The sequence below is a fragment of the Lepidothrix coronata genome, unplaced genomic scaffold, assembly GCF_001604755.1.
Source record: "Lepidothrix coronata isolate B3197 unplaced genomic scaffold, Lepidothrix_coronata-1.0 Scaffold66, whole genome shotgun sequence".
Taxonomy (NCBI): domain Eukaryota; kingdom Metazoa; phylum Chordata; class Aves; order Passeriformes; family Pipridae; genus Lepidothrix; species Lepidothrix coronata.
Genome location: NW_016690246.1, coordinates 1962386 through 1977413, shown reverse-complemented (window position 1 = coordinate 1977413; position 15028 = coordinate 1962386). Strand labels below are relative to the sequence as shown.

The following is a 15028-nucleotide window of genomic DNA, read 5'->3' as shown; positions in this document are numbered from 1 at the left end:
TGGCCAATGGGCTCAGATGTGCCCTTGCAGTGGATCAGCTGGAGCCAGCTGGAATTGGCTGATTCCAACCAGGGGCAGCCTCTCCTCACAGAGGTGGCCCTGCAGTCCCCATGGCTAGTGCCTGGACCCCTGTGCCCAGTACAGCTTCTGACTTCGTAGGCACGGGAGCAGGCACTTGCACTAAGACACTGACATGTGGCCATTAGTGGCTGAGGTGTCCTGATTTTAGTTAAAGAGAACAGCATGAAAACTGACAGCATAATAAATAATTTGGAAAGTTGTTAATCCAAAAATTCTAGGATGTTCACTGATGGAGCACAGCCAGGCTCTTGACCAGATGTGAGGTTTTGGTAAACACAGATAAATTTGGTTATGATCCATAAATGGTTCAATTTTTCCAAATTAAGATTAAGAATAATGTGGGACAGAAATATGCAGTGTCCTACCCTTCAGTCCCCAGCTGTCTGACAAACACATTATTTAACACTGAGGGGTGTACCCCTCCCTGTACGAGACACACACAACTTAACTGATACTTGGCAATAGAGAGCTTGGGCATTTTAATCAAGAGACAAACTTAACACTTAAGGCCTAATTGTGCAAACAACCCATCTGTTTTGTACAGTGCAGAACCACAGCCATATTTTTAAGGTTAAATCAACCCCTTAGAAATTAGACAATATATTGCCGCTTTTACCCAGCTGTGCTTCAGGCAATGGCACTATTATACATTATTTCATCTAGTACTGAGAGACATGCAAGTGCATGGAAAGGGCTTCAAAAAATTGAGCAAATTAGTATCACATGTCTTCTTTTAATAGGACTGGAAGTACTGCAGCCCCAAAGGTGTATCTACTCACTGAAAGAAATTTTTTTTTTTTATTTATAAATGTGTAAAAGATGGAATTGATAAATTCTTCACAGATTTCTCTTAATCTGAATTGTGTTATTATCTGCAGATATTGTACAATAAGTGCTTTCCTTGTAAATAAGATCTTCATGATAAACCCTCTAGCATGAGTGTTTTCCTCTAGTTTGTAAAGGGAATCTCTTTGGCATATATCTGGAGGATGTTTAAGCTTTTCATTTTTACCCTTATTGTTCTGGCTGCAACAAGATGCTTTTTAAAGGGAAACCCACTTTAAAGATATATAAATTGCGGATGATGACTGAAAATTAGCTCTAGAGAAGAGAAATAAACAAGCATAGGTACCAGCACAATAAGTCTTTTGTGAGTCCTGCAGTGCTGTCCAAGAAAATTATGATATTTAATTTTTGGTATAAGTTTTGCAATAGGCTCTTTCATTTGGCTGGCCATGTGTCCACTTATGCAAAATCCAAAGTCCAAACCTATGCAGTCTTTCTTGAGGAATTGGCTATCATCTGGACACATCAGTCCATTTATTCAGCCATTACCTTTTGTAGCCACTTGAGTTACAAAGAGCATTATGAAACTGAAGAAAATTCAAGATGTACCAGTAAATTTAGATATTCATTCATGACAGATGGATGAAACAAGTAGTCAGATTAAACTACTCTGCAGTATCTGAAGTAATTGCTAATATCTGAAGTAAACAACAACATTCCTGAATGAAAACTGTGGTAGATATAATACTATTTGAGAAATAAGATTGTAACTTGCCTTTTTTTTTTTTTTTAATCAGCATATCAGTAGAGCAACTTAATTTACCGTGGTCATACTTCAAACTTAGCTGAGATCATCAAGTGAAATTCAAACACAGATCAGGAATGAAAAAATAAATTCTAACACAACAAGCTGAAAGGGAACAATGATTAGTCAGAAAAAAATGCATTTAGACAATCACAATAGCAATGATATTTTATTGTAATTTACTTAAAAGAGTTAGACCTCAGCCTGAGCAATCATATTATCTTGTTAGATGTGCATCTGAAGTATTTGCTATTTGATCTCTGTGGACAGAAAACATCTGAATAAAACACATCATTTTAAAGCCAGTTAAGCCTAGAAACACAGCCAGAGTTGGGAATCACATATGCTATGTCCCTCACAGACAGGTATATGGAGACAGTCTTTGCTGTAGACTGTGTATGCTTATGAAAAGATGCAACCCATAAAGGAGACAGATGAATGAGGGGCATGTGAAAGAAAAGATGTCAGGATTAAATATAATTATCAAACATGCATAGCACCTATTGGCCAAGTTATTGTGCCCATTTTACCAGAAGGGGTGTAATTCCATTCACAGTTCACCAGTGTAAGACATTTAGTTTCCTTTTTTAGCTTTGCTACAAGTCAAGGTTTCAAATACTGCTCATCTTCCAGTTGAGAAAGTAACTAGGCTTTCTAAAGAAATTTTCTGAGAGCTGTTCAAGTTGTCTCTTGAAGCAAGGGTTTTGCTCTATGACTTTGTTAGACACTTTCATTCAGAGCTATGAAACTGGTGAATTACTCCTCTTATTGAGGAAATTAATTCAAAGCAACAGGGTGTCGTGCACAAAGTATGAAATAGATCTTTCTTCTGTGTTAAAACTGTAACAGGAAACACTGATTAAAGGTTGTCATTTAGTACTTGTAAAATAAATAGAAAAATCTCCTATCCTCCGAGGTTATACACAAGAAACTTGATATTGTGCATAATGTTCTGTGAGTATGAAAATAAGCTGAGAACTGGATCTTTACAACTTCACAATCATTCTTTTTGCATGTCCAAGTGAGGCAGGAATCAATTTTTGAAAGTTTGCCCAAGGTATCTGTTGCTGGTTTTCATTTTCAAACAAGTTAAACACCTTTTTATTCTAACACTTAGAGTTGAAATTGACATAGCCCTTCCTTGAATGCTGTTGAGTGATCACTGTCTTTCAATGTATAATCTTTGGAAATATGTCACTTTCTTAAACTAAATGAACCTTAGTCATCCCTTGAGTAATTACTTTATCTGTAGCAAAGAACATGGATGGAATTGGTGCACCTGAATGCAAGAGGAACTGACAGCCCTGGCATGATACCAAGTTCTGTGGAGCTGCCTCTGTATCCCGTTTACCTGACTATATTCTCAAATTCTGCCCTACTCTGAGAATTCATTTTTTTTGAAGTGTAAGAATCACTTCCTGGTCTGGGAAGGACACCATGGGTTCAAGGATCCCACGCTGACCGTGCTTAGTTAGTAACACTGGATGGTGGGTCCTCCAAATTTCATCCAGCTTGCTGCTTTGCTCTTGGACACCACTGGTGGTATCCTGAAATATCACCACCAGATCCTGAAAATAACTGCTGCCCTCTTAATATCTCCATGGAAAGCCCTGAGCACCAGCAGGCTTTGCATAGATACAGTTCTTTCTGAAGATGCAACTTCATAAATCACCTAAGCCCCAGCAAGTCCATGATGCCACCAAAGAGATGAGCCTTGCATTTTTCTCTGGTCATAAGTTCCCAAGCCCTCCCTCATGCTTGATGGGTTGCATGATCTGGCTTATCATCTCCCCGATTTAGCTCAAAACTAATCTTTGCAGGGAGAGAGAAAAGGTGGGAAAAGATGTAGAAACAATCTATTTAGATGCACGGAGAAACCACCTGTTTTGGCAGAATTACTGTCGTGTGTCTTAAGCAAAGACACCTATAAAATGGTGTCCAGCGAGAGGCCATTACAGGAGAAATAGTGCTTATGGCTGGTTCTCCAGAGCTCCTTGAAAAAGCTCAATTTTGCCTCCTTTTTCTGCTGGAAAGATTTGCCATGCATAGTGGACTGTACAAATCTTTACAACGTGATTTGTCCTTTTAATGTGATTTGATCAACATTAAAGTCATTAAGAGGAGGACCATAAATTGCTCTCCAAAAGTTTATCATCTCCTCTGGATGCACAGCAGGTCTCCAAACAAATTTTAAGTGTCCTGGCCCAAAACAAAATTTCCTTAAAAAGAAATATTAGAAAGTGACCACTTAGTCTACATTATTCCACAAATGCAGCTATGGAAAGAGTCACATGAAAAACTGGGTTATCAGAACTAAGAAGGAGTGAGAATAAGTGACAGAAATGGTGTAGGTAACTTTTTTCCAATAGTGCTATTAGTGCATGGATAGGGAAATAAACATACCTACTTCCTAATACTTGCCTGTGTAAGCCAGCTCATAATGCATGTGTGGCCATGAAGTCTGCAACATGGATTTAAGTTTGTAACAAAGATAGTCTGTTCTTGATTTTGTAAGTAATAAGTACTAAGCAATAACTACCTAATTAAAAATGCCATGAGGAGGAGGGAAACAAGGAAGAGGGAAATGTATTATAAAATCTGAAGTGTTGAGTAACATTTTAATAATCAGTGAATATTGCATGTCTTTTTCTTAATGGACCAGGAGGAACTTATATATAGATTTCATTAACATGCTGTAAAACTTGGCATGTTCTAAAACATTGTTTACAGAGAAAAAGCAGCCTTAATATCTCTCCCAATCTGTCACTAGCAAAGATCTTGCTTGGGGAGCTTTGCTGTCTATCTAACCAACAACATTCATGACTGCCTCACATTTGAATAATTGGACACATTCTTTGTGAGACAAAAACTGCACATTTGTAAGTGAAAATAAGAAAAATATGTCAACAATTTTCATAAACCCCGATTTCAGATCAGACAGTGCAATTTATAATATATCATAAGAAGAAAACACAGATTGAAGGGTAAATTAGCAAAAAGCAGAAACATGAGAAAATAAAATCTTACCAGCCATTTGTATTTACTTTAACTATGTCAAACCTTCCATCAAGATAGTAATAAGCATGCAGGTCATTAAACAGCTTAATTGAATTTGAGTGACATCTGCTTTTGAACAATTAGATGGCACAGCATATTTTCATAATGAAAGAATTTCCTTAATTTTCCTCTTCTCTCACTGAAGGTTTATTAAGTAGTTCAGCCATTAAAGTCCTTATTTATTAGTGAAGCCCAGATGGCCAACGACTATAAGTGTAAAGAATAGCTGAGCCATGTCAGACCTTAATTAAGAGATTGCAAATTAGAGGAACATCACTCAAAGCATAAGCACTAAAATCACACTTTTCTACTATTATAATTCCATAATGGTTTGTGGAAAGAAAAAAACCCCACACCCTAAATATGACTCAGTCAGAATGTAACCACTAGATAAGGAAAATGTGTGATATCCCTGGTGTTATCCCTTTGCTAAAGCTCTGTCACTGCTTCTGTTGAAATTGCAACCCCTGAATAGTCTTTCTTATGCGTATTTGCAAGGTGCTATCACTCCTGTGCTTTGCATCACCTCGATGGGAACTGGGAGTATTCCGAAGCTGAAAAATTAGGTGAGAAGTTTGTCAGACATACTTAGTTTCAAAGCTATCGTGTTTTCTCACTCTGAAAGGAAATGAGCATGTAAATAACCACACACAATTTTTTTCTAAATGTAATTAGTAGATAGGGATTGCAACACAGGGTGAGGCAGATGTCTTTCTTCTCTGATTCAACTGGTCTATTTAACATGTGCCAGCTCCTTTGGGACTGTTTTCTTGGATGAACATAAAAGTAGAGACCCACAGCCCTCCCACCACAGCCCTCCCACAACCTGTCTTAGCACTTTTTCTGTCCCAAAATACCTTCTTTTCAGTGGACGGAGAAAGGAGTTGTGATTTAGACTATAATGGATTTGCATTTTCTGATGATCCACAGGTACTACTCAGGCCAGTTTTCTGCCTGCTTTGCACAAAGCTGGTGGAAAAGACCTCAAAACATCAAATGTATTAACAAAGGATCATGACAAATTTGAGCCCTCCATAGATTTATGGTTCCCATGAGATGTGCTTTACAACAGCCTGATTTTTCTGTAGCTCAACTTCTGTTTTCATTGCTTGTTTCTCAGCTGAGCACTCAGGAAAAACAATCCCAGCTAAAATAACAAAAGCCAGTTTTGTTTTATTTTAAATTTCCCCAGTAAGTTCATGTCGCAGAACCACAAGAAGAGTTTTCTTAACAAAACATAATTCTACACCAAGATGGGAAATATTGCAACCCAGACATTCAATTCTGCTATTTAAAAAAACTACAGACACTAATTAAATCCACTGCCCAGGCCACTGATCAAACACTGAAAATCAATTTAAGCTTAATGTTGCACATAACTCTTCCTATTGTAAAGGCTGTGAAAAATCCATAACACATTTCACTTTTCCTTTCAACATTTAGAGATTTTCTGGATGCTGCCACCAACAAAGCATCTAGAAGACAACAACTTTTAGTTGAATGCAGTCATGACACAAACCCACCCGTCCTTTTATACCCAGCACTGGGTCCTTACTCTATGCAGTGCCACAGGGAATTATTTCTTAGGCAATGCATGAGAGGTAACATCATTGTTAAGTTCATCCTATTGCTTTTGTTTTAATTTTTTTCAGGTCTAAAGGCCAGAAGCAATGAAGACTGCCTTGCTGACAAGGTTTGTGTTACTCTACTGCAACCCCACCACCTCACTGCAGGAGACACAAAATCAATTTAGCCATGATTTTAGGCCATCAGTTGAATCTCTCAATATTTTGCTCTTGTGAATTGAAAAAGCTGCTGGTCACACAGCCTTTCTAGCATGAAATGGGAGGTGATAGTCACACTGGATGCATTAAGGATGAGAAAAACAAACAGATCGAGGACAAAATGGCTGGTGAACTGGTAAATGATGCAGTCAATGCTCTGCTGATGCTGCTGAAGTCAATAGGCGTGTGAGCAGGATTTCACCAAAAGCTTTCCTGTGCTTAATTCCTGACGGGATCTACACCTACAGTTAATTGCTTAGCAGTTCCTACTTCAAGGCTATTCCTGACTAATTAGAAATATGAACTCTCTGGCACGGCATATGCCTAAAACACTGAGCCACTTCAAAGGACATTATTCATCAGCACTGTTTCTTATACTCTTCCTCAGCTTTTGTCAGATGAGAGACACTTTCCTAATATCCAGTCTAAACTTCCTCATTCCATTTCCTCACGTCCTATTGCTGGTTCTCAGAGAGAGATTAGCAGCTCCCTCTCCACTGCCCCCCTTGAGGAAGTTGTAGACTGCAAGGAGGCACCCCTCAGCCTTCTGCAAGCTGAAGAGTGACCTCAGTTGCACCTCGTCAGTCAGCATATTTCATTATAGTTTACCACTGGGTTTTATAATGCAAAATAATATTATTAATGAGATTTTACTGCCTTTTTTTTTTTTACAGCACTATAATGTATTTATTCTACAGTCAATAAACTAAATGGCCATCCATCTATTCGATCTCATTTTAAAAGCCTTGCTTTGTATTATAACATGTGTTTGGCTTCTTGTATCAATAACTACCCTCACTATTTTGTCTTTGCTAAAGGGATATCTTTGAAAGATCAGCACTGGAAGCGATGTGTGTATTTATATATTTGCGCACTGTCCTCAGCTGTGGGCCAGTGTGTCATTTGAAAGAAAATTGTAGCAGCATTATCAATCTCAGTTAGGTTATGCCCTTTATTGTGACTGACAAATTAGACTCCAGAGTATGATGTACAACCCAACAAAACAGTACCAACAACACCAAAAAGTAACTGTAGGTTTTAAAATATTTCATGAATGAAAAAAGGAAAAGGATACAAAGGAAAGTACATTGAGAACCTCATGTTACTCATTCTGCCAGGTTTACTACTCATATTCCAGGAATAATTTGGTAATGACTGTACTTCTTTGGAAAGTAAAGCAAATGTTAGATGTCAGCAGTGGCAGGTGGAGACCTTAAGTGCTTTGCATCCTGTACCCTGCCTAGTAGCCAGTTCTCATGGAAATGAGAATGTACATGTAACCTGTGTATTGGGTCTGGCTGAGACAGAGGTAATTTCCCCTCCAGCATCCCACATAGTGCTGTGCTTTGTATTGGGAGCTAGAAAGGTGTTGATAACACCCCAGTGTTCTGGCTACTGCTGAGGAGTGCTGGCACAACATCAGTGTTCTCTCTCCAACACTCCTCTGATCCAACAGTAGGCTGGAGGTGGGCAAAGTCTTGAGAGGGGACATAATCAGAACAGCTGACCCAAACTGACCAAAGGGGTATTTCTTACCATATGGCATCTGCTCAGATATAAAAGCTGAGAGAGAGGAGGAGAAAGGCAGAGTATTTATTACTTCAGTATTTGCCTTCCAGAGCAACCACTATGAGTGCTGAAACCTTGCTTCCCAGGAAGAGGCTGGACATTGCCTGCTGATGGGAAATAAAGAATAAAATCTTTTGATTTTTCTTTTGATATTTCCTTTGCTTGCACATGTGCAACCTTCACTTTCACTTTAGTAAATTGCTTTTATCTTGATCCACAAGGTTTTTATCTGTATTATTTTCTCCCTCCCAATCCTGCTGAGGCTGGAATGAGAAAGAGGTTTAGTGGGCCTGTTATTTTATCACTTATTTTTCTTCCAATAGTCAATTTTCTTCTGACAACTTCTCCATAAATGTGTATGTTTTACCAGTTGAAAGAGTGAGGATTTCTCAAGGTAAAGAAAATCATACTCTCAGAACCAAAAGAAACACATTAGTGGAAGAAAAAACAATGGACTCTTCAGTAGATGCTATAGAGCAAGGTTAATAGCTTGTTCTGTGACTCTAGGCCTGCAAAATACATAAGATGACAATATACTGTAATATATTAGTTTCTAACTAAGGTCAACATATAAACTTCTTTGTTCAGTTTTAAAATCCAAGTGTCTCATTCCTGCTCACTCTGCCCTAGAAGGGGACCATTTTGATTTTGGGATGAGCAGGCTTTCATGCCACACAGCTGGACCTCCTCATTTATAACAGGCTTCTGGCCGTTTAGGATTTCACTCAGGTGTTATTTGAAGCTAACGCCAAAACTTCCCTAGACATTAATAGAGTATGTTCAAGATTATAGTCTTCTCATTTATTTTTGTAATTCCAGGAAGGCTTCTGATATGAGAGATTAAGCTTGGATGAAGAATACAACTGAACTAGAATAGTTTTAGGTAAATGGTTGGCTATTACCTTATAAATTCTTTCTTGGCCACCACAGACCAAGCTGAGGACTTCAATTTAGCTGTGGCCTACTTGCGGTGTAATTAATGCATGCAGGAGGAGAAATGGATTCTTAATACTCTGTCTGTTAACATCAGCAGCAGTCCAAGATTAGATGGACCCCAAAAAGATGTAGAAATATTTTGTGGTCCAAGGCACAGATAGAACTAGAATGCCATAATCTGACTGGCAGACCTCTGGAAATATTTCCTCTCACCTACTGGTCTGAATCTGCCTCAGCATCTTTGGCTGAGCACTAAAATACCTTTATAAATTTGCTGGATAACTACATAAAAGTTCATTACTATAGATATTTTTTTAAAAAAAATCCATTCTAATTTTTCTTGTAATTTCATACTTCTAATCTTAGGACTAGGGGAAGAGGGCAACTTTAAGCAATGTTCACATTATATTTATTATTTGTATTGCTGTTGTACCCAGGGGTCTCAATTGGTATGGATATTCCTAAATACCAGTTAAGAAAATGTAAGCAGAAAATATTATCCAAACCACTTTTCATCTTTTCTAAATCCACTAATTTACTTCTTAGGACAGACCTCTCACAGAGGATTCATAATCTGTTAAACTACTTCATGTGTTTTCTTGTAAACATGTGACGTATTACAATTCATGGGAATGAACCCTAAAGACCCGATCCTGCAGGAAAGTGGGGTTTTAATGGCTTTGGGGTGTTTTTTTAATGAAAACATTGCTCTCTGTATATGCTAATCTTACACTGTTCTCAAAGCATTTGAGAACTGACCCAGCATCTGCAATTCCTGTAGCATTTGCATTCTGACACCATTATGCTGTCTAAGTGATGATTATGAAACAGATGCTTCTTTTATCTTCTTTTTATTGAAAGACTGTATAAGACCTCCAATCATAGGAGGGTATAAGAAGTTTGTTTGTTTATTTCTTGGGAAATATTTCCTCAATGAGCTGTTTCTATTGTGTTTCTTAAAGAGTCTAATTATATTTGCAAATGAATTTACAACCTAGATGTCTGAGCATGATTCACAAATTACATGCTCTAAACATAGTAAATACTGTATAAATGCATCAGCAAGTGCAATTTACCACTGCAATCCAATTAAACAGGCTGATTACCCCTTTGACACTTAAAGAACAGGATTGGTCCTCTATGGCTTGCAGCAATACCTCATCTTTTGCAGGGGAGGGAGCTATTCCCTACATATTTTAGGATGTGGATCCATAAAATCAGTGTGCTAAGGAAAAATATGCAGCAAGTGCAGCTACGCTGGATAGGTTAGTGGTGTCTGTGAAACATACATTGTTTTGTCCTATCTCCATGATAAAAACAGATAAATGAGATGATAAGAACAGGGGAAATGGTCTTTCCTGAAGACCTTCAGCCTAACATCATGTTCCAGCCACTTGCTTTGCCACCAATGCTGAGCATTCAGGTCTGTTTATAGGTAAATGTGTCCGCACACATTTGGTGACATTAATGCCAAACTCTTTTTCTGCCTATATAAACAAAATATAATGTGTAAACCCACATATAATTCTTCTACCAAATCTTGGCTATTTGTTGGCATCTGGCAAAAGATTTTCATCCCAGCTTTGTGCCCTCTTAGCTGATGTGGCCCCACAGGGAAGCTGCACTAAGGGCCCTTAAACAATGAGCTGGAAAGTCACAAAGTGCTAAAGGAGAAGCTGTTTGTAAATTGATAATATCTTTATCTGTAGTATCAGTAGCATGCAGCTCTTTGGGCAAATGACAGGTGTTTCTTGCAGGGTAGACACCAAGTGCCTTCTGTGCAAGTCAGAATGTGGGCACCACTGGTTGTGCTCTGTGGGTACATCAGTTTGTTCAGCTCTGTAGTACCTGGGCGAGCAAAATCTGAGTAAAAATGGTTTCCTGTTTTATCCATATGTAGTATGGATAGCATTTTAATAGTATTTAAACTAGTATTTAAAATCAGAGAAGTATGCATTAAAAAAAAAAAGGAAATATTAATAGTGACAGCTGGAATTATCTCTGCATCTGTTCATTTAGTTCCCAATTCAAATTTCCATGCAGGCCCTATTTATGCTGCATAACAGTTAACACCGTAAATTGATGTGATTTCAACACAGTTTAAACCACACAGAAGAAACCTATACAGAAACATATTCACTACATTAACAAGCAACATCAGTCAATCGCTTGCACTGTAAATTGAAAATCACAATAGGATAGATTGTATCAGCTAAACACTTTCTGAAAAGCCCTGAACACCCTCTGAGTGGGAGGCAGAGGAATGGAAAATAACTTCTTGGTGTTTGTAATAAACCCCCACCCTTCCCTTCCCAAGATTGTGTTCATTAGTATAACATGTACATGGGGAACTGACTATTCCCTCACACCTGCTTTGTACAAAAGGTCAAGCAAAAAATCAAACGTGACTCAAGTTTATAGAATCACTGCAATTTCAAATTAGGGAGACACTGTTGAAACTAGCAGGGCTGAAATGTAACTTCCTCTGTTCTCATTTTTGCCCTGTAATGTTAAAACAATTTTACATTTTTTTAAAATTAATCTCCTTTTATTTTCTCTTTAGTTTCCAAAGGCAAAATGTGAGTGCCAGAACCCACCAGTTTATCTCAGCCAGCCAACTTGGACACTAACTGGAGAAAAAGAATTGTAATAAAGAACAGATTCACTTTCATACAGACTGATGGTTGTCATGGAACATGCAGAAAGAACAAGTTCTACAGTGATTGTCATAATTTTGAATAACATTGTCCTCGTCTCTGCCCTTTTTCTCTCTTGGGCAATTGTACTTACAGATGCTAATGGACTTTTTATTTCTGTGCAAATTCTCCACCTGCAAAAACAGCTACAAACATCAGTATAAATCCTCTTTAAAGCTCAGTTTGCATCTATATTGAACACGTTGTTGAAGAAAAACATGAAAATTGTGCTCATTTTTACACAGAGAGGTTCTTCAGGCTACAGAAATAGCAAGCCCTTACTTCTGCATTGGAACCTAATGTCGTTCACCACCTAATACTATTTATTACCTATATACAAATAATTGTCATATAGCCTTACATTTTAAGGCCATTACTGAGAAAAAGAAAAAAAGTGTTATATTCTTAAAGACAGATGCAGGATCAATATTTGCATTTTAAATGTGATATTTCTGTACCATTCTTGGTAGAGTATTTTTCTGCAAGTATTGCTGTAATTCACTCAGTTTCATGATAAAGACACTTTAACAAACTCCGGTGCATTTCATTTTTGTATTGTAGTCTTTATTGGCTCAGAAAAGAGCTTTGGGAGCTTCAAAGCCATCTAATACATATGCCTGGATCCTTTTCATTTGATATTGGGATGAGGGTCTATTTGTTCCCTCCTGTCAGTTGAAGCAATAACAGCAATAGGATAAATAATCACTGCATATGTCAGGTTTGGGGTTCCACAAGATTGATTAATAACTAAATATCATTGCAAAACACCATCCTTTTGTCTCAATTTAAACAGTTTGACTCTGGTTTCACTCATGGTTATATGCCTGAACAAAACCAGGAAAAAAACCCTGGAGGTAATGAAACCTAAAATCAACAACAAACAAGCATCAGATCAAATGTCCGATCAGCCAAATCCTTTTCTTTTTTGCATGTGTATTTTTCTGGCTCTGGGAAATGCCTCTTTAGAGTAAAAGGGTACTGGACTGAGTTCAAGCTATAAACAAATACCTGAACGTTTGAATGGACTTTCAGGAGAACACCAGGAGCTCAGCAGACCTCCATCACTCCCAGGGTTTCAGGTCTGCCAGGATGGCAGCTCCCCATTTTGGAGTAGAGTTGTCAAAGTACCTCATATACTCCATCCCAAATAATTTTCCTTTTCCATCCACAGTGAGATTTATGTTGCCAATAGCGCTCAAGAAGGGTTTCCTCCTCCAAGGGGATGGATGGGCAGCAAGCTGCTCAGCTACCGCTCAATCACCAGCAGGTTTCTAGAGCACAGGTTTTCACCTGGATGCTTAGGATCACTCCTCAGTGAGTAGGTAATCTAACATGCAGAAATGCCCTGGGGAGCAGAGATGGGGGCCATGTTCACTTGCTTCCCAGGAAAGTCCTCGCCCTAGGATGCAAGGTAGGCAGGAGATAGGTGTCTGAATGACTCCAAACAGGGAACCGAAGGCAGCTTGTTATTTCCCCGTGGACAGTACTAGTCACTAACTTGTTATTCCAGAGATGAGAGTCTAAGCCCTCATTTCTGGAGCCACTATTTCATCCTTCTTTTTTGTTCCTGAAACTCCTACATTCCTGACTACACAAAGGAAGAAAAAAGCGTCTGAAAAGTCATCCTCCTAGCCAAGAACTTTAACCATTAGAATATAACAGAAAAATTGTCTGCTACTACTACAGTATCACCAACTTAAATCGGTTTGGATGAGACATTTAATGCACTGCTACCTGTCAATTTCAGAGCTACTAAAACCTCTCGTCCCTTCAATAATTACCTCCCTTTGCTGCTTCATTTCTTCAGCCATCCATTATAGCCGCCCCGGCATTCACACTCCATGCTTCTCAGTAATCTCTCAAATACCTGTTGTTGCATTCTCCATTAGTTACAGCTATGAACTGCTGCACTGCAGCATGTTTGAATAGTTTGCTTGATATCTTATTGTTAAATACTTAAGTTGCAGCTCATCAGTTTAATTTTTATGCTGTTACAGCAGGATTGCTGAGTTTTCAATGGCAGTAACAGCAGCATCCTTAGAGGATTTTCAGAGATGGTTATTGCTAATGGTACTCAAACTTCATCGGTCTTGCAATGAGGTGAGTATATTTTTTAGAACAAAGTATCCCATGAAACATTTCTCTCTTAAAGCACATCTCAGCAGAAACGGCTAAATCCTCTCTCTCTTATTCTGACTTAGCTGCTGTAGTAATTAAAAAGCCCTTGTGAGTTGCTCTGATCCCAGGGAAAGAGAAGAACATGTTGCTCCTCCTTTCACATGTTATTAGCAATCTTACATCAGATTTCTTTTCCTTAGTTCTTTTTTCAATCATGCCAAAACATGTCAAGCGAAAAATTCAACAGCATGATCAGCAAGTAGGAGCATCTTACAGTAGCCTTCAAACATCCTTGATTGCTTGTTAAGAGAGAGGTTATCTCTTTTCAACTTATTGTAGCCTCAGGAAAAAACCACAGGTAGGGTGGAAAGACTTTTCTGTGGGTGTATTTTGTTCTCTCAGGATTGCTCTCATGTCTTGGTCATTACCTTTAAGCAATCCAGAACAGATTGCTTTGACATCTCAACATAAAGCAAAACTCCTGTTTTCTGAGGCTGTTCCCAGAGAAGCTGGGAGATCTTTGCTGGAGAATTTCATAAACATGCTACACAAGTATCTGCTGGAGACAGTCATTACTTACCTCACAGTATTGCTAGAGGATGAGGTTTTTTCAAAGGTGTTTCTCCAGTTTTCAGATCTAGAGAAGAGGATAATACTGTGTTATCCCACCATGGCAGTTTAAGACAAGACTGCTTTGTCTAGTCTTCCCTCACAATGTCTAGATGTTAAGATGTCAGAAATATCAATATTCTGGTAACAGGAGAGAAAAAAAATAGCTGCTCCTACACTTCTTGTGAACAGGGGAAACCAGCAAGAAAAATTAGAAACTTGGTGTCTCAGTTATACAGAACTATGAACCAGCACCCATGAGTGACATAACATGTCACAGCAGAAATATAACAGACATATTTTTACAGAGGAAATGCAGCATTCATAATTTTGTATGTGTATTTGTATGTGATAAACAGTGTCCTTAAAAGTAAAGCAGTAGGGTACATATTAATGAAATGACATTACCATTCGTAAAAGTCCTGCCACTGTGAGCTGGCTTGTCTAACTTGACAATGACTCTCTAGGAAAACAAATTACTGCAGACCCTGCACAGTTGGTACCAGGATGTATCACCAAATATAATTTTAGAAATTTCCTAGAGAGCACATAAGTAGAAAAGCACAAGTGTTCTGAAAAGTATGAAT

At 38.3% G+C, this 15028-nt stretch overlaps 1 protein-coding gene across 4 annotated transcripts in view; it reads left to right on the top strand.

Annotated features, from left to right (window-relative positions):
- Positions 1 to 11876, top strand: part of POT1 (protection of telomeres 1) — an 85631-nt gene extending 73755 nt beyond the window's left edge. For all 4 annotated transcript variants that reach the window (XM_017818184.1, XM_017818181.1, XM_017818182.1 and 1 more), the window contains 2 exons: positions 6382 to 6422; positions 11582 to 11876. In XM_017818184.1, coding sequence (XP_017673673.1) covers positions 6382 to 6422; positions 11582 to 11668 — 128 coding nt within the window. In that variant the 3' untranslated portion in view covers positions 11669 to 11876. The remainder of the gene's footprint in view (positions 1 to 6381; positions 6423 to 11581) is intronic.
- Positions 11877 to 15028: the final 3152 nt, after the last annotated feature.